The sequence below is a fragment of the Halyomorpha halys genome, unplaced genomic scaffold (genome assembly GCF_000696795.3).
Source record: "Halyomorpha halys isolate HHAL.00 unplaced genomic scaffold, Hhal_1.1 Scaffold1531.1, whole genome shotgun sequence".
Lineage (NCBI taxonomy): Eukaryota > Metazoa > Arthropoda > Insecta > Hemiptera > Pentatomidae > Halyomorpha > Halyomorpha halys.
The window spans coordinates 27,379-54,522 of NW_027111016.1; the positions used below are offsets into that span (position 1 = coordinate 27,379).

Here is a 27,144-nt window from a genome sequence, read left to right on the forward strand (position 1 = left end):
ATAATGTTTTGTTTGTTTTCTATATTATGATTTTTAATGTATTTTCTTTTATCACACTTGTACCAGTAAAGTTTACGAGGAGTGTTCGTAAACTGGGGGGAGTTAAGGTTGGATGATATCGGTCATAATAGCTATCCCCCTATGTTAACATTGCCTAAAACTATATATATAGGATTACCACTGAGAATAAAGCAGTATATATTGTGACTTAGCGTGCGTCATTTCACTCCTAGTTTTCCTTTTTTTTCTCGCTATTTCGCTAGACCTCCCGTAACTTATGTATACTTAAGCAATTCATGGATATTTGTAATTAAAACTTTTATAAACAGTTTATTTATTTTTGTATGAATGAGTTTCATATACAAATAATAAATTTACATTGATGATTGTAATTTTAGACATTAGGAATAAATGTGAATCAAATTAGTTACAATAATTGTCGATCTTGATTTTTTTTCATTCAGATGCTGGCCATACTTGCAATGGTGTTAGCTGAAGCGTTTGGAGAGCAATGCATGTTCAGCAAATACATACCCGTGAGTTTATCATCCCTATCTATCCTGAGCCCAGGATATCCTAGCAAGTATCCTCCTTCATCGATGTGCTACTATTATTTCACCACAGATCCCGGTAACTGGCTGACTATGGATTGCAACAACGTAGAAATGGGTTCGGTGAGTTACCTCGCATTGAAGATATAATAGCACAGGAGACTGCTGCAATTACAAATATTTTACAAATTGGTTTCTACCACACTTAACACATCTAACGCATTTCTGGCAGCTCTGAAGTTCCTACTGATTAGCTAATTAATTTAATAAAGGAAAGAATCAGGTTTTTATACCGTTTTTTATCGCTAATTGTTATAATAATAATAATATTTATTTATTCTGGGATTGATCCCTTTAGAATAATTTACAGGCGTCAAAATTAGGCTTTAGAGCCTTGGAGTAAATTGCAAAATAAAGATGATATTACAAAATGTCATAAAATAAAATAATACAATGTATTTAAAAAGATATAAATAAACAACAATAATTAACAGATTATATAAAATAATGATAAAATAAAGTCACTTGTTATATCATAAAACAAAAGATGACTTCTGTTAATAAATAAAGGATAAATAATGATAAAAAATCAAATACAATTAAACTAAAAAATAATAAAAAAAAGAGATAATTTCTGCTAATGTACATATTTACAATTATAAACGAAAATCTAAGACATAAAATACATAGAGCTTTTTTTGAAACTATCAATTGTTATTCTTACGGAATTGGGTTGACAGAAGGTAGTCGAAAATACGGGATTTGAAGATTGGAAGGGTATTAGAACTACGAATAAAGGAGGGAATAGAATTCCATAGGGAAGAGGAACGGATGAGGAAAGATCTACCAAAGGCTGCGGTTCGATGGGCAGTTACATATAGGTCTGAAGGCCGTGAGCGGCTTAAATTGAAGGATATCTGAGATGGACGATGGATGGCAGGATTGGATAACTTGATAGAGAAAGGAAGCAAGGAAATATTTACAACCGAAGGAGGAGTAAAGCCACTTCAACTCTTCATAAAATCGGGTGACAGAGGCGTCCCTGGGGACTCCAAAGATGAATTGTACAAAGCAATTAATTAACCGTTTTGATTTTGCTTCGAGATTCCCAGAGACTCCCCCGTAAACCATACAGCAATAGTCAAAGTGGGGGAAGTTATAGTTTCTAAACTGTAAGTACATCCTAATAAACCTGTAAAATTTATACAGTAATAAATTCTGCGTTGAATGAGTATCATAACTAAATTTATAAGTAATTTATCATTAGCCATAAACCAAAAAACTTATTTATTTACAAATTTATTTTTTTAGAAACTAAGTAAGTACTGCCGAGGAATTCAAATTTAAGTATTCAAATGCAGTTCTGGGTGCTGCTATATAAGATCCGTAAATTCCTCCTTATCCGTTCTTATCTCTCCGACTTATTATTTCAAGTAAATTACAACGGCGCTTATTCAACCCTATTCCGTCAGTCTGCTGGTGTACCTCAGTGTAGTATCCTTGGTTCTATCCTTTATACAGTTTTCACTGCTGACATCCCAACCCATCCTAACATTATCCTCACCACGTATGCCGATGACACATGTCTATTGTCAGTGAACAATGATCCTTACATTGTATCCCAAACCCTCCAATCCCACATCACCACCCTTGAAGAATGATGCCAAAATTGGAGGATTAAAATTAATTCCAATAAATCCCACCAAATCATATTTACCCTTCGTCGTAAACCCATGACCTCTTGCCCTAAAGTATCCTTTAATAATAGCCCCCCAGAAATTCTCATACAAGACAAACGGTCTAAACTTCCAACACATTACAAAAGACTGATCTACATGACTGTAATAAGGCCAAACTGGCCATATGGAGTTGAGCTTTGGGGCTCCACTAAACCTTCGAATTCCTCTCGTTTTCAATCCTTACAATCCAAAATTCTCCGTAAAATCCTCAATGGTCCTTACTTTGTCACAAATAAAATCATACATAAAGACCTTAATGTTCCCTATGTAACCGATCTAGCCCGAACCAGATATCACTCCTTCCATTATAAACCCTCTAACCACTCAAACCCCCTAGTTTCTAATCTTGCATCCTCTTCCATTCCTGACAATCCTCCGAGGCGCCTGAAAAGAAGATGGCCACGAGACCATCTAATGTAAAATGTCATTAGAGTGCTACCAATGGATAGTTTCGCTACACGCCTGTAACACCCCAATTTAACTTAGATCAGATTTACTAAATGTATTATAATGTACAGTTGTAAATAGCAATAAATAAATATTTTAAAAAAAATGTGCATAGTGCAATCTTTGTTGTATATTTTTTCTTATTGTAGAATTGGTTTTGTTGTAAATTTCAACCTACCAACAGTTTTCTCCAATCTACATCATCTCATCATCAAGTAAAGTATCCGGAGCTGAATTAGGTAGGCGCTTTCTTCCGTTTAAATGGACGATTCAAATCAAACACTAATCATATACCTACTTTGGATTGTAACACCAGCGCCCCATGTGGCCGTGATAAAAAAAAAGACAATCCGTTACTTGCTAATGAGCTTTAGCTAAACCCAGTCTTTCTTTACTCCTATTCTGTAAAGAAAACCATGTGTAAGGACACTTCCGAAGAGCCCTCCGGTAGCCGAGGAGTAGGTGGATGGTAGGACATGGAGGAAAAGGAAAATGAAACTGGAATGCACGAATAAGTCACCTTGCTTTATATCTACCACTAACGCCATCCATCACCGTCATCAATCTGCAGTATTCATAGCCCACCAAATAAAATTCATTAACCTCAATAAGTTCTGTTTCGGCCACCCTTCATAACCTGCAGTTACAATAGATTTAATATTTAACATTCACATCCTCTCTGTTCAACTAACCTCTAGTTTGTAAATAAATTCTCTTTCCGTTACCTCATGTTTAATATTATTTCAATCAACAGTCCACAAACCATTTCCAACCAACCGATCAAAAGAGAAGTACCACCAAGCCTTGGGTTGAAGACGCACTCCATACATTAACTAATGACTTGACGTATAAAATTAAACTATGCAAAATATTCACTGCTGAACCCAATGCAATAGCAGTAACACTTTACTTTTGTTTGTATTTGAACCATATTAATCCAACAATAATTATAGACTCATTAAGAAAATTAAAAGGTTTAGATTGTACGTATTCAGAGCATCAGAAAATTTCCTGCATCCATTTTTACTTAAGCACTCTATGCAGTCTAGGTATGTCAGGTACATTTAAATGGATTTCAAGTCATGTAGGAATTTCCGGGAATGAACTGACCGATCACGCTGCAATGGAAATACTCGCGCTTCCGGGACAGGGTAAAGCAATTTTATTTCAATCGAAAATGAGCAAACCACTCGATAAGGAAATCGAAGATAAATCTTTATGGAATGAAAGCCCATGGAATAAGTAAAATGTTAAATAGGACGTCAAGCCCTGAGGTACCTCCAGCGAGAAGTACCGTAAAGTTGGATGAGGTCGTACTGATCAGGCTAAGACCTATTAAGACCAGGCTTATTATTAATAATAAGGTCACACGAGGCTCACCCACTCCAATCTTATTTCAAAAGAAGCCTCCGAACTGCCTGTATAGAAAAACAAATTGAAACAATTAGCTATATTTCCCAAAAATGCCCATATTTCACATCACACCTCAATAGCTTAGGATTAAATCCGGATATTTCAAACACCTTCAGTGATGATAACAAGAAAATAAAATTAGTATTTAAATTTTTAAAATAAAAATTTTAATTGACACAAATATAATATCGGCCAGACAAAAAGTAAATAAATAATAATAAAATTTAAAAAATAAATAAAGTAATACGTAAAACTAAACAAATGTAAGCAAAATTGAATAAAAGATAATGGCGTTAATGACCAATGATGTTTTACGCCACTAAACAAAAACAAACAAACTTGCCACAATAACGGAATATTTACGATAGTGGTGGCAAAGGTAGCAGGTTCATTTGGAGTGGAGTATTCAATTCTTCTTCAATGTATTCGAGGCTGGTTAGATTAAGGATGTCAGGGTCGGACTCAAATGCTTTAGAAAGTTGCTGACCGAGTATTTGAGATTTTTCTTCGTCCGATTTTGTTAGTGATTCAGTAGGAAGTGGGTGATTAAAATTTTTGAAGTTGAGAAGTTTGTTAGTTTAGATTCTGTATAGGCATTGTATGCACTTGTAATTTTTCATTTACTTTTTTACTTATGTTAGTGTTTGTATCTTTCTTAGCCCTAAAGAAGCCCTGCAACGTGGAGCTAAACGTTGGCTCAATTAACATAGTTATCACTATTTGTGTTTTTATTTTATTTTTTACCATACACTGACCTTAGTCCATTTATTAGATTCTGTAATGTTTTTTCTTCGTCCATGTCATGTTTAGTGGAATTTTAACTCCAGTTTGCTTTACAAATCAACATGAATATTGTCCTAGTTAACTCATCTTTTAATCCATGAAGGAGGAGAGGGCTTATGAACGATGTTTGAATGCAAACAAAGATTAACAAGTTTGTGGTTCGAGAAACTGTTATCTATAGATTCGGTAATAGACTACTAGATATAACTTGCTTTTAAGATTGTGGAATATTATTCTTCCAAACTATGCTCCAGTTTTGTAAGATGTATTTCAGATATAAAAATTAATTTGGAATTTAAATTAAAGGATACTACGCTCTGTAACAACGACAAGTTGAAATTTTACGGCACACAGCACACTGACAATTTCGACTTATGTTCGCCTGTGACCGTCCAATCTTCCGACCACCACCTTTTAATGATGTTTTCATCTACAGAAAGGTAATTACAGAAAATATAAACATTAACAATTGTTAACAGTATAGATTAAAAAATAGTATTTTGGCAGATCTCAGGGAGGCAAATTTAGCTGCGAAATCAGAGCATTCGCAAGAGAAGGCTGGTCTTTAGTGGTAAATTATTTTTAAAATAAATAAACTATTTATCAATTAGAATATCTAAGAGTCACAAATTGTTTTTAATATATAAACCAATCAGATCCCAATTTTCAGTTGTATTGATCTGTTAAAGGCACTTGCAATGAGAAGTCGAAGTTACTGTTCTGGAGCCTTTTAGTACTAGGTTTGCCCAAGAGAAGAAAAAAGGGAATTATCTCACCCCAATTTTTCATTACTCTAATGAAAACTATGTATAATTACTAGTCAAAATTGATGAGTCTGCCAAGTATAGAGGGAATAAAAAATGGCGGCTGTTTCAGAGCGATAAAAAAAAACAAATTTTTCATTCGGAGCTCTATACCACATTACATTTGTACGTCCAATGTTTTCTGAAATGAAGTTTTTCATAAATCAAACTTATTGTCCGAACAACTTTCAAACAAATCAATTTATTTTAGCAAATATCATGAAACTACTAAGGTCAGAACTTATTTATAGTACATTAAACAAGCTTTAATTTGAGTGCTAATAAACATCTGTACGTCTCATAGTTCCTGAGATATAGATTTCTCAAAATAATTTAGCTAACTACTAATCTTTCAGAAGATTTTTAAGAAATTTCGCTTTTTAAGAAGCTATATCTCGAGAACTATTGGACGCAAATAGCTCTTTAGGGCTAATATTTCAGCAAATTTACTCTTCTTTAAATAACATTCTCTTAGATTTTCTAGTGTTGTTGGTAGTTTTTATTATATAGAGCTCCGAATGAAAAATTAATGTTTTTTTAAGGTTTTGAAACAGCCGCCATTTTTTATTTCCCCAATCTATACTTGGCAGAATCATCAATTTCGACTAGTAATTATACATAGTTTTCATTAACGTGAAAAAAAAATTGGGGTGAGACAACTGCCTTGTTTTCTTCCCGGTTCTTGTACTATTTCTTTCGGGTAGGGTTGTAACCAGACTTTTTCTCCCCCTTTGAAAGTTCCTCCTGCCACATTCATATCATAGCGTATCTTCATTCGGTCGTTTTCTACGCGGATCTTATCTTGCACCTGAGAATGAATAGTTTCAAGCCTGTTTCGTAGCTCATCGGCGTAGTCATTGTATCTGTTGTATATTGTATATCTGACTGTTCTTCTGGGTTTCCAAAGAGTAGATCGCTGGGTAGACGAAACTCTCTTCCGAACAGAACACTAGCAGGGGTCCGGACAGTCGATTTATGGAGGCCGATCGGAACGCCATTAGAATCAACGGTTACTGTTCATCCCTCCCATTCTGTTATTCATTGGTAGGTATTCTTAGATGACTCACATTGTTCTATCCAACTATCTGACTGGGGGTGCAGTGGTGTCATCGTCGTTATTTAAATCCCCAGTAGGTCCCAGACCTTCTTGAGGACTTAAGATTCAAAGTTGCGTCCCTAGTCTGAATGTGATTCTAAGGCAAACCCAAACCGACTGCACATATTCTCCATGAGGGCTTTGGCAACCGTTGATGATTCCTGATTTGGTAGAGCGTAGGCTTCTGTCCGCTTGTTAAATTAGTCTCCAGCAACCAGTATATACCGGTTTCCCCTCTTTGACGGTGGGGAGGGGGGTCCTTTTATGTCGATCGCAATCCACTCGAAGGCGGCGCTTACGTTATATTACTTCATGGGTCCCCGAGCTCTAGTCCCAGGTCCTTTGCTGGCTCCACACTTTGCACATCTCCGACACACATCGGCCACATCTTGGTGGTAGCTTACTCAATAGAACCGCTACCGCAGCTTCTCTAACGTCTTCTGTACTCCAAAATGACATCCTGAAGCGCCACCGTGAATTTCGTTGAATGCCTTCTCGATTAACTGTATTCTATTCTCTTCTCTTTTCCATTTGCTCTCTTGCAAGTCCGCCTTAACCACCCTTATTTCTACCAAAAAATCCCACTGAGTCCAATAACACTTTAAAGCTTGGATTTTCTCCGAAATATCTTTACACTTTAGGCCGCATCCTCCTTCATTGAACCTCAAAAACGGTCCAATATCCTCGTCCTCGTCTCCCCTAATTTCCGGAAGTAATAGATCTTTCGCCAATACTACTTTTAACACCCACATCCTCTCAATTCCGTGTCATGACTAACTCCTCATCCCCGATCGACATAGTCCGTTGGTTGAGATTCAGTAAAACGTTGTGGGCATCCATAAAATCCAATCCCAGATCACGAAGAGCTTCCAACTTCAATATTTACTACTACTTCTACAGAAACGTCCATAACCTCGCCATTTGCTGTGGAGAGTAAGTACTCTTTATTCAGCGTTTCTACTCTAAAATTTGGCACAGGGTCAACTCTAATAATCGTATGGCTGGCACCGGCATCAACAACAATTTGGCAGGATATTAATGAAACTTTAACTTTAATAATCAGGCTGTTTTCTCAGGTTCTTAAGGTTGTAAAATTTTCAGCTTATCTTCGTGGCTAAAGATAATGGAGCCAGATCCTGCCCCTGGAAACTGTGAGTTTCCCTGGTTCTTTGGTATCGGATCTACCACCGTCTTTCTGGACGTCCTCTGGATTCGTATTATACGCAAGCCTAACCAGTCGAGAAATCTCGGCACTAAACGGTTACAGCCATTTCCCGGGATCTTGTTTCCGTGTCCTTAATTGCGTCCTGTATACCTCTACAGAGAAGAGAATACTTCTACATACGCACTATAAATACATATGTGATGACCTCAGGGGGACAAAATTTTCTATAATAGGGAAAATATTAATTTTACATTAATATTAATTTATAAATCTACATTATCTAATTAAACTATAACCAATTGCTTAGAAATATATATTATATTTATAGGTTGGTGTTTCATTACAATTGAAAATCATTATTTACTTGAAAATGTATTTCTTTATATTTATTCATGGTTCTATACTAAAATAACTAGTAGGTATTGATTACATATATATAGATAGTATATCAAATAGATATAAAAAATATTATAATTTGTATGTTATAAAATATTTTTATTGATAAACATATAAAAATAATTAATTTGAAAATTAGGTTTTTTCAACAAATTGACTTGAAGCAGAGAAATTGAGAGAATCTCTTATGCCCTTCATTTTAATGTTAGTTTTTATTAGCAATATAAATTCTTTAACTATCCATTATAATCAATTTTCATTTACAGAAATAATATTTTTAATTTAATAAATTATTTAATTATCTATTGCAATCACTTTTTATGTTATATCAGAACTAAGTAATTTATCTTTTTGTAGTTGTTTATTATATTCCCATCCATTCATACAAAGGAACATTTATTGTCAGATAAATCAATGATATATTTAATTTAATTTTATTCAAATTGGGATTTTCGGAAATGCCGGCCTTAGAATGGTCAATTAGATAGTCAATTATTATTTCAAATTGTAAATGATTGTTCATCTGAATTCCTTCCAGCAGTTGATGAGTATGGAATATTATTTAATAATTACGGATCCAGTATTAGGTATCAATTTGGGGCTGTAATGTGGACTCAAACGTCAAAATTTATTTTTCAGCTATGATGTTTTTTAAATCGTTGTATTTAAATTTCTTTTGAATATGTATTGTTCTATATACTGTCCATTTTTTGGTTAGCTAAACATACAAAATATTGAATAAATGTGTAGCAATGCGATTTGATTTTTTGGAACAAAAAAGATATCAAAGAGAGTTATAGAGCTTAGAGTTCTTTTCTTACATTTTTTTTTTTTGCGTAAAATTAACAGATACAAAAGTAATTGAAGATGAGGATCTGTGATGTCTGTGGTACAGAACTGGCAACATGTTTTTACATTTTTCTTGTTAAACATTAGCTTAAAAAGTTGAATGTCTTTATTTCAGTATTTTATTCAAGTATTTCAGTCATAGTTAATACTTTAATATTAATATTTTAATCAATATTGTTTCAATACAACTAACTTATATCGAATTCTTGATGTCTTTATTGTATCAAAAAATAATACAAAATTTATTTCAGTAATAAATTTTTGGCTTATCGCATTTAATGTTACATATGTAAAAATCTCACTTGAGTTTCTCCATATAGCTGTTTAATCCATAATCTCAGTCAGTTGAGGATATTTGGTGTAATTTATTAACACCTTTCTAGCCCAAGTGATTATTTTTACTTCTATCAATTAATTGGTAGAGCCAACCTATACAAGTGGTTATTTTGCGAATATATATTTTGATATTATCCAACTATGAATAAAATTGTCATTTATATTATAGTCAATACTTTCAATAAAGATCGATAGTAAAAATTTTTTATTCCTGTCTGTTTAATATGTTTTTATTCAGTTAATGTTCCAACTCACAGTCCAAGTTGAAATTTTTGGAACGGAATGCAAGTTCAGCAAATATATCTCTTTAGAATCAGGATCCCAACCGGTCCTGAGCCCAGGATATCCAGGCTTGTATCCTCCTTCATCGGAGTGCTCCTATCACTACTACACAGATCCCGATTACAGGCTGAGTATGGACTGCTACGACGTCAAAATGGAATCGGTGAGTTATATCGTATTTAAGACATAATAGTAATTTTTTTTTCACCTATAACTTCTAAGCAGTATATTATAAAGAAAATTTCATGGTATAAGAAACTAAATAGCGTTAAATTCTCCGTCGAATGAGTTCCAAAACGTATTAATTTGTTCACTTATTATGTCTTAAATTGTAAACCAAAAAAGAAAAAAAACAAATTAGTTTTTCAAATTTCGTTAATTTGAAATACCTACTTCACTGTTGAAGAATTGAAGTGTAGGAAGCTATCATTGATATGTAGAGTTTAGATTTCAGTAGGTGGATAATGCATTATGAAAAGTTCTGTTTGGTTTCAGGCTTTTCTTATCGTCTACAGGCAAAAAAATTAAATATAGAGTCAATAGATTATATATGATCTCAGCTTGGAATTCTCAATCCAATATCAACTTAAATCATAGTCATTATGTATATTAATCTATCTCTTGCCTCATTATACCTCAGTTGTAAATAGAACATAATGCTAACCCAACTTTTTTTTTTTTTAATTATTTATTTATTGTAATTTACAACTGTACAAAATAATACAATAAGTAAATATGTAGTATGTTTCATATACACTTGAAAATCTTGGGAAGGAACCACCCATTGGTGGTACTTCAAACATTAATTTAAACTAGAATGTCTCGTGGCCATCTTCTCTTCAGACGCCTCGGAGGATTATCAGGGATTGTTAAGGATGACAGATTAAGAATTAATGGGTTAGGATGGTTAAGGAGTTTGGAATAAAAAGACGCATATCTGGTTTGGGTCAAATCTGCAACGAATGGGATGTTAAGGTCTTTATGAATGAGTTTATTTGTGACGTAATAAGGAGCATCAAGGATTTTACGTAGGATTTTGGATTGTAACGATTGGATGTGGGAAGAATTTGATGGTTTGGTGGAGCCCCAGAGCTCAATTCCATATGTCCAAATTGGTCTGATTATCGTAGTGTATACTAATTTTTTGTAGTGAATGGGAAGTTTAGAGCGTTTGTAAAGTAAGTGTTGAAGCAATCGGAATCTACGAGCAGTGTCTTGTCGTTTCAGTCTTGTGTGTGGATTCCAAGTAAGTCTCTTGTCAAGATGGAGTCCTAAGTATCGAATCTGTTCAACAGGCCTAACCCAACTTAATTTTATAGTATGGACTCCTCCCTTGCCAACTGTTAACGCCATAATATATAATTACCTTGTAAATAATTTTAAATAGTATTTGAGTTTTATTAGTATTTAATTTAGTTACATTTATTTTTATTTATATTGTTTATTTAAATTTAGTTATTTGAAAATAAAAATGTGTAATTATATTTGTGTGTTATAATGAGTAATAGAGACAGTTGCTAGGGGCTGATTATTGTTGCTAAGGCATCACCTAGCAACGGACCGACCATCTTAGTTTTTTTTTATGTGTTCCGGCTAATTAGTGTCCCTGGTAGTGTCTTTAGGCAGCCCTGTCTGCGTTTGGTTGATGTTATTTTATTAGGCATTTTTTGAATGTTTTAGTCGTCATTAGAGTTCGAAACCAGACCACTTCTGTATTTCGACTTTAATAGCAGTTCCGACTAATTAGTGGCCCTGGTAGCGTCATTAGCAGCCCTTTCTGCGTTTGGTTGATATTATTTTATTTGACATTTTTTGAGTGTTCTCGTCGTCATAACAGTTGGGAACCAGACCACTTCTTTGTTTCGATTTTAATATGAGTTCCAAATAATTAGTGGCCAACCCCTGAACACAAGGAACGTGTGTAACCAGCCCTGTCTGCGTTCATTTTGTCGGCTCGCCTAATACAATACGACTGTTGGATGAGCCAGACCTACACATCTCGGCAGCACTCTTCCTCTGACCTATCGGAGTAGAGCAACCTTTCGTCGTGCAGTATTTATTTCATATATTTATTTCTTTTTTGTGTGTAAATTAGTTTTATTGTCATGTTCATAATTTATTGAACTATTTTGTTTTTATCTGAAAGGCCTTTTTATTTTTACTTGTATATTTTATTTATGTTAGTTTTTAAAATGTTTAAATGGAACCAAATAAATGTTTAATCCGAGCCAGTTTGTTTTTTGTTCATTTTAAAGCCTTCCAACAAAAAGACTTAGTCGATTTGAGGTGGGTTTAACACCAACTGATAAGAATATCTTGGTGAATTGATGAACAAGACAAGGATATCTATTGGAAAGGGTATCCAATGATTAGTTATACACAATCATAAATAGCATATCATAGAAAGGAGGCATATGGTCGAAATATATCAGTAATACATTTCGGAGGATTGTAGGTCGATCCGCTTTAGGAACCGAAACAGATACATAATATGGCATTTTACTTCACTTAATTTTTAGAGCAAAAGTAAAAATAGATGAAGGGCTTTATAAAAATAACTACTACCAAAACAATCTAAAACTACTATTTCTAACTTGCTTTTGTTGTAGTATAGTTTAATTAGTTCTAAAGCTATATGTTTCATCTTGAATTTACTTGACGACCAACTCCTAGTTTTGTAAGATCAGTAAAGATATAAAGCATGTGTAACAATTAACTTTGAATTTATTTTAAAGGATCCTACTCTCTGTTCCAACGACAAGTTGAAATTCTACAGCTCTGTGTATGATGATAATATCGAGTTATGTAATCCAGTTCACGTTCGATCTACTGGCCACCACCTCCTAATGACGTTTACATCTACACACAGGTAATTACAAACAATACGGGGGCGGTCTGAAAAGTTTCCGACCTAACATAAATACAAGAAATTTTTTCTGAAAATTAGTTTTTATTTCTCAATATAGTCTCCTTGTAACTCTACACACTTCTTCCAGCGATGATCACATCTCTTTGTAATCCGTCCAAAAAGTACTCGGTGTTTTTTTCTGCAAAATTGATTGCCTCTTCATTTGATAAAAATCTCTGTCCTCCGAGCGCATTTTTAGATGAGGGAACAAAAAGAAGTGGCTTGGGGCTAGATCTGGTGAGTACGGCGGATGGTCAAGCAGCAAACCTCGAATTAAACTGCGCCAACTGAGTGTTGGAAATGTTCATACAAACACATTTTTACTGGAAGATTATTGATTGACCATGTGTATAGATGAATGGAATATGGTCCGGGTGCGGAAAAAAAAACAACTCAAATAGTAGATAATTAAACTATTTTATTGTGCCAACGTTTCGCCCCACGTTGCAGGGCTTCGTCAGGGCTAAAAAAGATACAAACACTATAGTTACAAAAAGGAAAAAATAAAAAAAAATAAGTGTAAAATAACAGGGGTATATAATGAAAAGTAAGATATAATAAGAAAAATTAAAGGTTGTAAATAGTAAATGAAAAGGGTAATAGTAACAGATAGAAGAAATATTAAAGAAAGTACAAATAAAGAGTTGAAAAAAGAAAAAAAATACAAATCAAATGATGAGACAGAATGCATACCTGTATTGACGACAGTTAAAGACAAAGTGACAGTTTGTATTGGGAGGAGTGGGGATGGAAGTTATGCCACAATAACGAAAATAATTTGTAAAGTAAATATAGTAAAAAATTCTTTAAATTAGGTGAACAATAAATGGTAATATACATAATAGAGGGAAAAGAAATATTATTAAAAAAACAAAAAAAAAAACATAGAAAAACAAAGGAAAAGCAAAGTATAAAATAATGGGATACAATGTGTGTAAGTGATTAAGAAACAAAATATACTAAATGAGCGGGGATACAGAAAAGTGTAAAATATAATAGAAAATTAATAATAAAGTAATTAATATAAGTACACTTAAGAAAGTAACACATGAATATAAATTAAAAGATAGATACATGAATATAAATGAAACAGGAAGGATAGTGAATATAAAAATAATTTAAAAAAAAAACAAAAATTAAATAAAATAAAAAATAATTAAAAAGAAACAAAAAAAAACCCCCCAAAAAAAATTTTTTTTTAAAACACATAAAAGAACACATTTTTAGTCTATTGTGAGCAAAGGTACCCAACGTGTGGACAGCCTTCTGATTCCTAAATGTTGATTTAATATCAAACAAACACGTTCTTTTGACATGTTCATAACCTCTGGTATCTGTCCCACTTTAATTCGGCGGTCTAGCACCGTTTGGTGAACTTTAGTGATGTTTTCGTTGGTAGTTGCAGTTTTTGAACGTTTCGAACGTTCATCGTCACCCAAGCCCCTACGGCCACGTTTAAATTCAGCTGCCCAAAATTTCACTGTAGTAAATGATGTTGCAGAGTCCCCATATACAGAATCCAAATCATCTTTGATTTGAGTAGGCGCGTTTGCTTCAAAAACAAATATTTAATGTCAGCTCGATACTCAACTTTGTCCATTTTCACAAAAACACTCAAATGACTGTTACATAAACACTGCGTGTCCAAAATGGTTGAGGCTTTAGGTAACTGTCAACAAATAAACAAGGAAATTCACTTTTATTTACGAGTGCTGCCATCATCACGTTGCGGTCGGAAACTTTTCAGACCACCCTTCTATAAACATTAAAAATGTTTTATTTATAATCTTAAACACTTTCTTGAAACTGGTTAATGTTGTTTAAATAAATAATTTAATTTTTATCCATTTTAGTCTCAACACATTTTATTTTTCTTACAAGTCAATCTACCACAAAACTGCTTTTATCACATGTATGATCCTCAACAATTCAAAATACTTAACAATATTTTTTATAATTCATCTTACCTTAATACACTTTTTGAACTAAATGATTTAAAAACTCAACTTCATGCAGGCTATTCTGCCTAGGTTATTCGGCCCAAAAACAACAATTTCTATGAAATATTAAAACATTAGGTAAATATATTCTTTTGTTAATAAGTATATCCTACATTATGCCTAATTACAAAATTAGTCAATCTTCACATTAAAAACAAGAATTAAAAATCATTTATAACAGTCAATATTTGTTAAAACTTTTCAGACCTACAAGGGTGGTTAAACAGTATTTAAAAAATAGTATTCTTTGATCCAAGAAATAACATCTTTCCTTGTTGATGATGTTACGACTTGACCAGTCTTTGCTATCAATGGTGCTTCAACTCTATTATTAGCCGGTGTGTTGAAGAACGAAAGAACGAAAGAATGAAAATAAAAATAAATTGTAGTAAATTAGGCTATATCTCCTCAGGATTTTAGAATTTAAATTTCAAGGTGAGAAGAAAAGTTAATGTGATGTGATTGACGGTCAAGGTGTGAAAATAATTTAAAAATATATAATAACATTTTACAGAAAAATTTATTTAATATTTGAACTTTCTTATTAACTCCTTTCTTGAGGCCCGGATTCATATATAAAAGCACCTTAGCTAATACTTTTGTAGAATATGTAAACATTATTGACCAATTAAACAGGATTTTATAAACCTAGAGAGGATTAAATTAAAATATTGATAAGTTATTTTACAACCATATATTTTGGCAGATCTCGGGGAGGCAGGTTTAGCTGCTTTGTGACTGCCATAGATAGGGAAAGCTGCGACTGCGGAAACCATTATGAAAGGGGAAAGGAAATGATTGTAAGTGTTTTCAAATTAATTTAGAAACCAAAAATATTTGTAAATCAGAATCTCTATCTTGTAATGCTAACAGAAATTCGTGCTTCTAATAATTACTGAGATATATTTTTTCAAGCGTTTGGTGTATGGTTTTTCACATCAACTAGAAGTCAACAACTTGTGAATTTATCATTACAAATATAAATACGAAAAAGAATGTTATGAAATACTTTATAGTAAATTAAGCTAGCTAAGATTGTATCTCTGACAGACATTTGTAGGTCTAACAATTCCTAATATATTTTTTTGTTAAAAAAGTGTGTCTCAGGAACTACTATTTAATGTTAGCAGCTTTATTAGGGCTCCTATTTTAGCAAATTCACTTCACTTTAAATTATGTCCCTATTGAGTTTTTTTAGCGTTGTATGAAGTGTTAACAATAGTGGTATTCATGATCTTTAGTTTAACATATTATAGTGTGCTAAATGGAAGAACTCATGTTAAATGGAGAAATATTTCCTTCTTTTACCATGTTAACACAGTATAACATATAACATGGTTGAGAGTCTGTTACTAAGTCTGTTAAATGAAGAATGACGTTATGCAACAGACCAGCTGAGCTCGTCACTAGTTTGTTGTCTTAGGTTACTTGCTCGTAGCTTGTGTTCGTATTGTTTTGAATGTTTTTAAATTTAATAACTGGATTATCTCTCTAGGAAGTCTGGTGAGTCAATTCTTTTAAAATTTTTTGAGGTTAATCACTCCCATCATTTGAAATAAATAATTATTTATTTATTCATGACATTGTACAACGTTTCGGGACCACTGTCCCATATTCATGCACTATAAAACCTATAACAATAATAAAATCTATATAACACCAATCTTCATCCTTATATATTTTATTTTATACAATAAAAATCACCTCATGATTTCATATGAGAAATCATGTCCACCATTTGTGCATCTTCACTTTTCTCGGGCACAGCCATCATTCTACATTTCTTACTATCTCTTTGGACCTTATTTCATGTCCATATGAAATCATGAGGTGATTTTTATTGTATAAAATAAAATATATAAGGATGAAGATTGGTGTTATATAGATTTTATTGTTGTTATAGGTTTTATAGTGCATGAATATGGGACAGTGGTCCCGAAACGTACAATTGTCATGAATAAATAAATAATAATTTATTTCAAATGATGGAAGTGATTAACCTCAAAAAATTTTAAAATAATTTAATTTAATAAAGCATAATGATGAGAATAATAATACTCTGATGACAGTTGTCAATTAGCTCATCTTGATTCTCTTCCTCACAGGTTAGAAGATAAACAAGACACCTGGTTGCCAAAATTTCACAGAATATTCACTTTTCACTCAATTTAGGAACGTTATAATAAATTAATATAATCAAAACTTAGAAATAAACTATAAAATAAAGTTTGGTTCCGACTATTGCAACATTTACAAGACAAACGGTCTAAATTGCCAATCCATTACAAAAGACTGACCTACATGACTATTAAAAGGCCTATCTGGACATACGGAGTTGAGCTTTAGGGCTCCACTAAGCCATCAAATTCCTCCAGAATCCAATCCTTACAGTCCAAAATCCTTAATGCTCCTTACTTTGTCACAAATCAAGTCATCCATCAAGACCTCAATGTTCCATATGTTGGCGATTTGGCCAGAACCAGATACCGTTCCTTCCATAATAAATTTCTCAACCACCCAAATCCTCTCGTTTCTAACCTGGCTTCTCCTTCATTACCTAATAATCCTCCCAGGCGTCTGAAAAGAAGATGGCCTCGAGATCTTCTCCTCTCGAAATGTTATTGGAGTTCTATCAGCGGGTAGATTCTGCACATGTTTTATCATGTTACTATGTCACCTACAGCAAATTTACTTGTTGTATATATGTGTATACAGTTGTAAATAACAATAAATAAATTATTAAAAAAAAAAAAGTTTTGAATCCAGTCAATTTTAATTACATCTGGTATCTATTGTAGGTAAACTCATCGATCTTGACTAGTTACTTTATAATTTTTTACTAATGTATATAAAATTGGGGTTACAGAACTGTTTTTTTCCCCTCGGGCTCTTGGGCGAGCTGAATCGAAATCGCTCTCAGGAAACAAACACTCGTCAGTCTTTAAAACATTTATATTTATTCATTCATTTAGTCTAGCTTATAGTAAAATCTTCAATGCCATTTTTACCCTCAATCTTTATCGGTTAATTCAATTTGTAGAACTAGTTATAAAATCTACCCTGTATTTATTAATAAAATTATTGCGTTTCATGATTTCACTCTCTATCAATGGTTATAAATCGAAGAGAATCACGGGAGGAGAAGAAGCCGGTATCTACGAGTTCCCGTTCATGGTGAGCATCGTGAACACCAAACTGGATACACACCTCTGTGGAGGATCCATCATCAGTTCCAGGTTCGTACTCACCGCTGCGCACTGCCTCCAGGTTCTGGACGTCGACTATACAAGTCTTCTTGTTGGGACGCACTATATGTATGGCACATACGACATGGGAAACACCAGTTAGTATTCAATATCAATTTTTGCTAGAAAATAACTTAAAATCTCTCATCTGCGTAAAGTTAAGTAGTAATGTTTTTTAATCATTTAATAGGAATGACAAAATTTTTGGTAAATTTTCTCTAGGATAAAAGGGCGATAAAATCTAGACATAGAAGAATCAAAAATGAAAGAGTGCAATAATTGATGGAGCTGGAAAATAAAGTACTTCAACCATAGATTACTAAAATCACTCGAATCACCCACTGCCTACAAACCAAGCTGATGCCCCCTTGGAAATACCAGTCTTACAAAATAGATCTAACTAAGAAACGCCAGAACCACGACTCAAATAAAATTAAATTCTTAAAGAAGATACAAAAATATTCAAATTATGAAATAATTTACACTGACGGCTCCAAACAAAATGAAAATATTGGTTTTGCAATAATAATACATGGGACACCCAACATATATAAATTACCCACATACTCAACAATATTTACAGCTGAACTTCAGGCGATTTCAACAGCACTCCATTTATCTATAGAAAGTGAATACTCAAACATACTCATTTGTACAGATTCAATGTCTGCATTCCAGAGTCTATCAAACTTCAATCAAAGCGGACCTATGATAGGCAAAATTCACTACTATATAGACATGCTAAAACATCATAAAAAAAGTGTCTCCTTTCTCTGGACTACAGGACACTCAGGAATAGCTGGAAATGAGGCAGCGGATAAAGCAGCTAAAGAGGCTGCTACAATGAACGTTCCACCACTCCAAATTTGCGAGCCGAAAGACATAAAGACATTTTTAAGGAACAGAATCCGAAAATGTTGGGATTCAATGTGGGCTGACGTACCACTCACCAATAAACTAAGAAATGTTTTAAAAAACACACAAAAAGTGGACAAGTACCATAAGGAGAAAAAGAAGAGAAGAAGTGGTTGTTGCAAGAGTAAGAATAAGACATTCCAAATTAACACACCTCCACTCACAAAAGAGGACCAGCCTATATGCCAAACCTGTCAGTCCCCATTATCGGTAAAGCATATAATTGAAGAATGCTCATCATTTCGTTAAGCCTTCGAAAATAATAAAAAGTACAAGAGAATTTGCCCTTAAAGACTCAGCAGAATCCATAGACAAAATAATAAAATTTCTGAAAGAAACTCAACTTTATACTAAAATATAATCCACCAATATCGACCAGTGTAAAAAGGAAATAGTCTACATTAAACTATGAAATGTCTAAGACAAGAAGATAAATAAAGTAAAAAGAGTGTAATAACCTAGATGTTGATAGCCCTGAATAAAAATCTAATCCAATCTAATCACCCACTGGAAAAAAAACCGTCGATCGCAAATTGTACAACTACCTCTCAAAAGTATTAATATAAAAACAGGCTACCTTCAGATTGGATCGTTCAATTCCTATCTCTTTTCATTCTTTTCCTCTGGTAACGATCTCTGGAAAGAGAAAATAAATAAAATGAAAAAAATAATATATAAAAAGGAGCAGAGGTACAGTATTAAATTTCATTCCATAGTTTTGGAACGTTGTGATTTCGATTCCATCCTGGGACAGTTTATATTTATTTCTCACCGGTACCGAAAAATGAATCTAGGCACTCCCACCTTGGTTAGTACGTGGTAGCAACTCTGGAATTGGCAAAAAGGACCATTCAGCCTACTTGCCGGTCTGGCCCCCCCCTAAATACCAAATACCAATACCAGAACCAGTATTTATTGTACCAACGTTTCAATCTTTATCAGGTCTTCATCAGGGTGAACGTTGCAGAAGTTCCACAGATTCTCCTATATTTCTTATTAATGTTCCTTTGATTGAATGTTGTTCCTGTCAATTTTATGTATTTTTAAATTTATTATAAAATGTAATTTATCATAATATATTATAAGGCGAAGAAACAAATGGTACACGATTACATCGTGCATCGCAGTTCTTCAGTCACCCAGACTTCAACAGCATCACTTACTGGAACGACATTGGTCTCATTCAGAGCGCTACCATCTTCAAGTTCAGTAAGAAGGTTGGACCGGTCTGTCTGCCATTCAACAGACCAACTCTACCGGCCGATGAAGAAATCCTCACAGCTATGGGTTAGTAATGTGGTAATGTGTTTATATATATATATTGCTAGATTTTTATGACACGTTCGTTTATTAATACTTATTAATAACTAATCCTAATTGAATAATTGTATATATTATAGTAATGTAACATACTTTATTGTAAATGGAGACATTCGCGTGAACTATTGATAACAAAAGATTAAGAGCAGGGTCTTATGCGTTAGAGCTTAGCCGGCTTCAAAGTACTGCCATAGCAACGAGTCTTGTAATATCATACACTGCGATCATCGTGCGTGTGATTAACGTTAACGAGTATATACTAATGTTTTTCCGCCACTGATCTACGGGCATTAAATCCTCTTCATCCACACGATTAATGATGTCACTGCAGAACTATTATTAATTTGTTTGTCTTTAATCTAAACAAAAATTATATATTAAATAAATCAAAAATTTGTATCCTTTTTTGTCTCAAAAAAATCTTAAATTATAATTTCTTCCTCACATTAATTTAAAGTTACTTTTGCAGGCTATTCTGCCCAGGTCATTTCCTTTATTATAAGTTAATAGCCTATTTTTTTAAAAATAAATTTAACCATTTATATTTAATTAAAATGTTTTTTAATATTTAAACCATGGTTTGTTATATGGTAGTGTGTTTGATGTGGATAATCTTATATAAGAAAAATTAAATATTAATGATTTTAAATTAATAAAAAAAAATATAGACTTTTAACTTATAATAAAGGAAATGGCCTGGGCAGAATAGCCTGCAGAAGTAACTTTCAATTAATGTGAGGAAGAAATTATAATGGACGATATCCTTGAGGATAGCTAAAATGGCCGAAACGTTGGACTAGTGAAAAATAAAAGTATTGAAACAAAAAAGGATAAAAATTTTTGATTTATTTAATAAATAATTACCTTATCTCAAGAAATTGAAACAATATAATTAAAAAATTATATCTTTACCACAACAACCTATGGTCCTTTAGTTGTTTCATTTTAGCTATATGCTGATCCTTATTTACTATATACCTATTATACATTATTATTTACTATACTCCTTATTATAAACTGAATATTGTATACAACATTCCCCGCGAAGGTTGTATACGAGTAAATACTGTTTACCATCATTGATCTGGGTACAGTATATCTTCTACATTCATATGATTTTTCTTCCTGAAAAAGAACACACAAATGTGAAAACGACATGTCTTACATAAATGTATTTTTAACTCCGCAGAAACTTCTTTACTTTTAACTCCGTTTGTTTATAGTAATATATTTTTTTGTTGAAGTAGAATTAATAATTTGGTTAAAAATAAAGATTAATTATGTCTTTGTATTTTCCTTAGTAACAAAAATTGTTTTAGTTGTTTCATTTTAGTTATGTACAAATTCTGCTAATCTTAGGTATACACATAATTAATGTCATTAACAATTATATATTTTTAGGTTTTACAATTATATATTAGGTTAAGGAATCTGCGATTCTACGGTCATATAGTCAGGTTGAACCCAAGCAGAATTATTAGGGAGATTTTGGGGAAAACGTGGGGATATAAAGGGGGCGGAGGGGGGAAGGGAGGGGGTTGTACATCAAGCAGATGAAGAAAGGAACAGGGAAATTAAGAATCTCAAGTTGATACTGCCTCAATGGAGATGAATACAGGGAAAAATTAAGGTAAGGGTAAGATAAAGGTGGGTGCCAAAGAGGTGGGGAGGGGGAGAGTATGGAGTGAAGAAAACATAAGAGTGCAGTCTGAAAGAATTAGGAAGATGTGGGAAGAAAGGAAAGGAGAAAAATGAGTTGGGCAAGTTAGGAAGAAATGATATTCGCATGATGAATAAAGCAGTATCGTATCTAAAAAAAAAAAAATTAACATCGAAATAGATTGACTAATTTGATTATAACTTTATGTTAAAACAACTAAAAATAAAGATATGAATATTATTCAAAGTAAATTACAACAATTTTAATCATTCAATTGAACGACCACATATTACAATTAGAAAATGACAAATAGATATAGCTTTAGGAGAATAATAATTAAGTATAGTATTGGATTCCGCGCCCAACCCACCTATAATATAAAAATACAAAGTTATTTATGAATTATAGAGAGAAAAACACTATCAAAAATGCTATGCTGCCCAACTTGAGTTGCCTCATACACAGCATACTTATGACTAGTAAAACATTTTTTGATCCTAAATAGTCACACTAATATGCATTATGCACTAAATAGATGATTTAGTTTTTCCTTTTTATAATTTATTATTTCATTCCTTGAACATTTTAATTTTTTTTTCTAGCTTTTTATCATTTTTTAAATATGTTTATTTTTTCCATTATTTCAATTATTCAAAATTGTTTATCTTTTTTTTCCATCGTACATAAAAGTAAACATAAGTTTAAAGTAAAAAAATGATATAATCATTTTAAATATAGTAAAAAAAATAGGTATACATAGATGAAACCCAATATGGTCACCCCAATTGACAATATATATATTTTTTATTTATTTAATGTAATTTAAAACTGTACAAAATAATACAATAGGTAAATAAGTTGTATGTGACAATATATTTATATATAAAAAAAAACTAACACATGCATACAAAAATAAAAATAGAATAAATAAGTAATCAAGCTAAAAGTTAAACGTAATAAATATTAAATTTAATAGATATATAAAATAATGTAGATAAAAAATGTGCAGAATTATCCCATCTGCCATTTTCGCCACGTCTTTAATACCGCCAAAATGATCCTCCATGAAGATCCTTATTGTTCTTGGTATAGTTCTATGAGCACTGGACTAGAAGACTATCACGTTGAAGTTTCTTTCCCCGAAGCTTTCACGGAACATTTACTTCAAGGAAAGGGATACATTAATTATATATTTCCTTCTTTTTTCTATCTACTCTATTTGCCTGGTCAAGGTCAGTACTTTCGTCATTATATTCTAGGATGGGGCACTACTTCCTTCGGTGGTCCTACTTCAGAAGTCCTCTTGAAGGTGATACTACCAGTAGTCTCTATTAATCGGTGTGTCGCTGCCTTCAACAATACGGCATCGAGCGGTAAGCAGGTCTGTACGTTTGCCCCAGAAAAAGATACTTGCCAGGTATATTACACTTTTTTTTAATAGACTAAATAAGAAAAAAATAACTTTCAATAGTTTAAATAACTAATAGATGGACAGCGGAGGCCCTCTCATAGTCATCGACTCAAATACAGCTCGTATGTTCCAAGCAGCAATTGTCTCCTTTGGTGGATACTGTGGTGGCGACGAGCCAGCAGTCAACACGAAAGTCGCTTCGTACGTGGACTGGATAAAAGAGACTACCAATGGTATTTTTATCTTATATTTAGATAAGCAGTAGTAATGGACTTAGATAAGTGCTTAAGATTCTAGACACGAGTTCAAGATAGCTGAGCAGGTTGAGGGGAATATCCTTGAGGGCTTGGGACAGAATGTTATGGGGTCGATTCCCACCAGTGTTATTCCACATATTTTGAGTGAATATCCATTCTAGGACTAAATCAATCCTCAATGGAAGACTTGAGCAAAAAATCAATTTTAGGCACGCTATGGAGACTTAATCGGGACGCCAGGATAATCGCTGAAGGCAATTATCCAAAAATAAGTTAATTAATTAATTATCTATTGAGTCCTAAAAAACTATTATTATAATTGAATTATTTTCCAAAGGCTATTTGTGTGTTTACCAGATTACCAATCAAATACCTTTATACTTATAAAATGTTGTTACCATTAATTATATATTATAATAAAGGATGGTATATTAGGTTATATAATAGTTTATAAAGTACATAAAGAAACTAAGTATTTATTTACAATTTTATTATTATGATTAAAGTGATTGAGATAAAGGTTGCCATAAAATATAGATTATTACATTATTACTTATATGTCAAGATATAGGGGCAGATGACGAAACACAATAATACCCAGGATTGTCAAAAGACCAATACATAGCAGGCACAAATCGAGATGCAAGTCACTTGCATCTCGATTTGTACCTAAACTGCGCGAGTTACGTCAGGGATGTCATTTGTCACCATCTGCCGTCCAAATTTATTTTAATTTCCATGTCGTGTATCGTGAAACCGTTTGAAAGACGTAAGAATGTAGTTCGATGCAATAAGAATAAAAGTTGGTGTTAATGGTCTGGTTTTAAATGCAATTAGTATTTTTTTTAATCCCGTCTTTTTAGCCGATCCATAAATTGGCTAACGTAAGTTTATATGGGCATTAGTAATTAATTGTGTACGTTAAGTTCCTGTCTGAGGGATAATTTAGAACGCATATGGAATATAATTTTCTCAGTTGGAAATTTAGCGTTTTACGTTTCGTGTATACCATCTAATTCCTCTCGAATCAAATTCTTACAGTCCAAAATCCTTAATGCTCCTTACTTTGTCACAAACCAAATCATCCATCAGGACCTCAATGTCCCCAATGTTGCCGATTTGGCCAGAACCAGATACCAATCCTCCATGATAAACTTCCCAACTAACTTCCAAAACCAACTCATTTCTAACCTGGCTTCTTCTTCAAACCTAATAATCCTCCTAGACGGCTGAATAGAAGATGGCCTCGAGATCTTCTCCTTTAGAAATGTTTTTGGAGCTCTATCAATGGTAGATTCTCCACATGTTTTTATCATGTCATAATATCACTTACAGCAAATTTACTTGATGTGTATATATGTATACAGTTATAAATATCAATAAATAAATTATCAAAAAAAAAAAGTTTCGTCTAGGGGTGTAGGCCCCATTATGTGAAGTCCTGTATAGGTTACAGGGCTTATTTGTGTTATGGGGTGATTGTCTATGTAAACAGAAGGTATGATTTGTGTCGTTGAGTAATGTCGAATTTACTCTACGAGACAAAACACGTTGTGACTTGTCGTGGTTAATCTCAATTTTCATTCTGTACGCCAGGTCTGTTGTCTAGAGTATGTTGTATATGTGTGACCTGTAGATTGTCTCGTGAAGAATCGAATGAATCGAAGTTAGTATGTCGAAAACTGACAATTGAGCGTATTTGTTTCTATTTATTTATTTATTTTTTCATTGCTTCTTTCTTGTAGTCAACTAAAAACGCAAAACTATTACATTTTTCTGATAATATCACACTAACGTATTATATTATTATTGTAACTAGACTAGAATTCAGCCGTTGAAATTATTTAACCTTGATACCAATGAAATGTAAATTAGAAACTGTTACAGGAAGCTACTTTAATAAAATCATTATCCAAGAGGTTTCCTACACATCATATATATATTTATTCGATATCATTACGCTAAATAATTTTTTAAAATATAGTATGCCATCAAAATAAACAAAATCGAAGATGGCGGCGCTAGCCTTATTTTTGGAGACTCCTGCTACAGCCAAAGTTTTTTTAACCCGCTCAGCCATTGTGTGTTGAGGGTAGAGTATTCTGTGGGTTCCTTCTCCGGCAATAATTGAGTAAGTATTCGTTAATATTACTATTGTAAAAATTATTCCTTATATTATAGTAATACTTACAGTAAAAAACTCTAGTTTCAAGATATTTTTTTTTTAATAATTTATTTATTGATATTTACAACTGTATACATATATACACATCAAGTAAATTTGCTGTAAGTGATAGAATGACATGATAAAAACATGTGGAGAATCTACTCATTGATAGAACTCCAAAATATTTCTAAAGGAGAAAATTTCGAAAATCCATCTTCTTTTCAGACCTCTAGGAGGATTATTAGGTAGTGAAGGAGAAGCCAGGTTAGAAACGAGTTGGTTTGGGTGGTTGGGAAGTTTATTATGGAAGGATTGGTATCTGGTTCTGGCCAAATCGGCAACATAGGGGACATTGAGGTCCTGATGAATGATTTGATTTGTGACAAAGTAAGGAGCATTAAGGATTTTGCGAAGGATTTTGGACTGTAGCAAGATATTTTAATTATAATTTTCAAAAACTCGTTATTATTCCATTTTTGGTACTATGCTTTCTACCTTTTACCGTCAAGATACGATTTTTAATTATAGCTCATTAAAAAGAAGAACAATAAGCATTCCTTCTTATAGCTGGTAGAAAAAATATTTTCTCCATCATAATAATAATAATAATTAGAATAGTACAATTTAAGTCACTTTAAGTTGAAAAATGTTTTTCATTATACTAGGAGAGTAGAAGCTTAAATTATCTCACTCAATCGTACTGACAATGCCGAGATTGTTGAGCTACTGTAATCTAATACTCTCCTATTCCAATATACAAAATACTTCTGATAGAATTTACCAGCGTTTCCCCTACTACTTCCGTTCCATCAATTTATTTCCTAAATAAATTTTTTTCTTGAATTATAGAACGTCGATAAAGAAGTTTCACTCTATAAAGGAACTTACCTAAACTGATTGTTAAAATATTTTATACCAGTCACAAATTTGAAAAGTTATAGTGGTTTTCATTTTATAAACTAATTTAACTACTAGAATTTCATTCTCTTCCTTCGAGAAATTACTATATATTGATTAATGATTTTTTTTCCAGAAACTTTTTGTATCAAATAAATGAAGACTCAAATTTTGAGGAACTTCATCACGGCGTTTGGGCTGAAGAAAAGAAATGTATAAACTTAAACAATCCGGTGTGTAGGATCAAGTTTATAATTTTTCTTTTTCTATTTCAAACTCAATTCCTACAACATTATTTTAATTTTAATATTTAATCAGTATTTTTCAGTGTAAGCCTTAACAGAAATCAGAAATAAATTATTATTTGTCAAGAAAACTGATACTCGATTTTCTAAATAAAATATTATAGTGTAAATAAATTAATTTTAATTTCTTTTTGTAAGCTACAGTTGTTTTTGTTGATTAGCTTAAGAAAATATATGTGTATACTTTATTAATATTGTT

General features: G+C 32.6%; 1 protein-coding gene across 1 annotated transcript in view; it reads left to right on the forward strand.

Annotated features, from left to right (window-relative positions):
* LOC106689950 (venom serine protease 34) overlaps positions 1 to 26,920 on the forward strand; it is a 29,163-nt gene extending 2,243 nt beyond the window's left edge. The window contains exons 2-10 of the mRNA XM_067049112.1: positions 465 to 674; positions 9,817 to 10,023; positions 12,596 to 12,729; positions 16,264 to 16,271; positions 17,809 to 18,111; positions 20,015 to 20,215; positions 23,141 to 23,325; positions 23,396 to 23,552; positions 26,777 to 26,920. Of these exons, the coding sequence (XP_066905213.1) occupies positions 465 to 674; positions 9,817 to 10,023; positions 12,596 to 12,729; positions 16,264 to 16,271; positions 17,809 to 18,111; positions 20,015 to 20,215; positions 23,141 to 23,325; positions 23,396 to 23,552; positions 26,777 to 26,796 (1,425 nt within the window). The 3' untranslated portion in view covers positions 26,797 to 26,920. The remainder of the gene's footprint in view (positions 1 to 464; positions 675 to 9,816; positions 10,024 to 12,595; positions 12,730 to 16,263; positions 16,272 to 17,808; positions 18,112 to 20,014; positions 20,216 to 23,140; positions 23,326 to 23,395; positions 23,553 to 26,776) is intronic.
* The last annotated feature ends 224 nt before the right edge of the window (positions 26,921 to 27,144 follow it).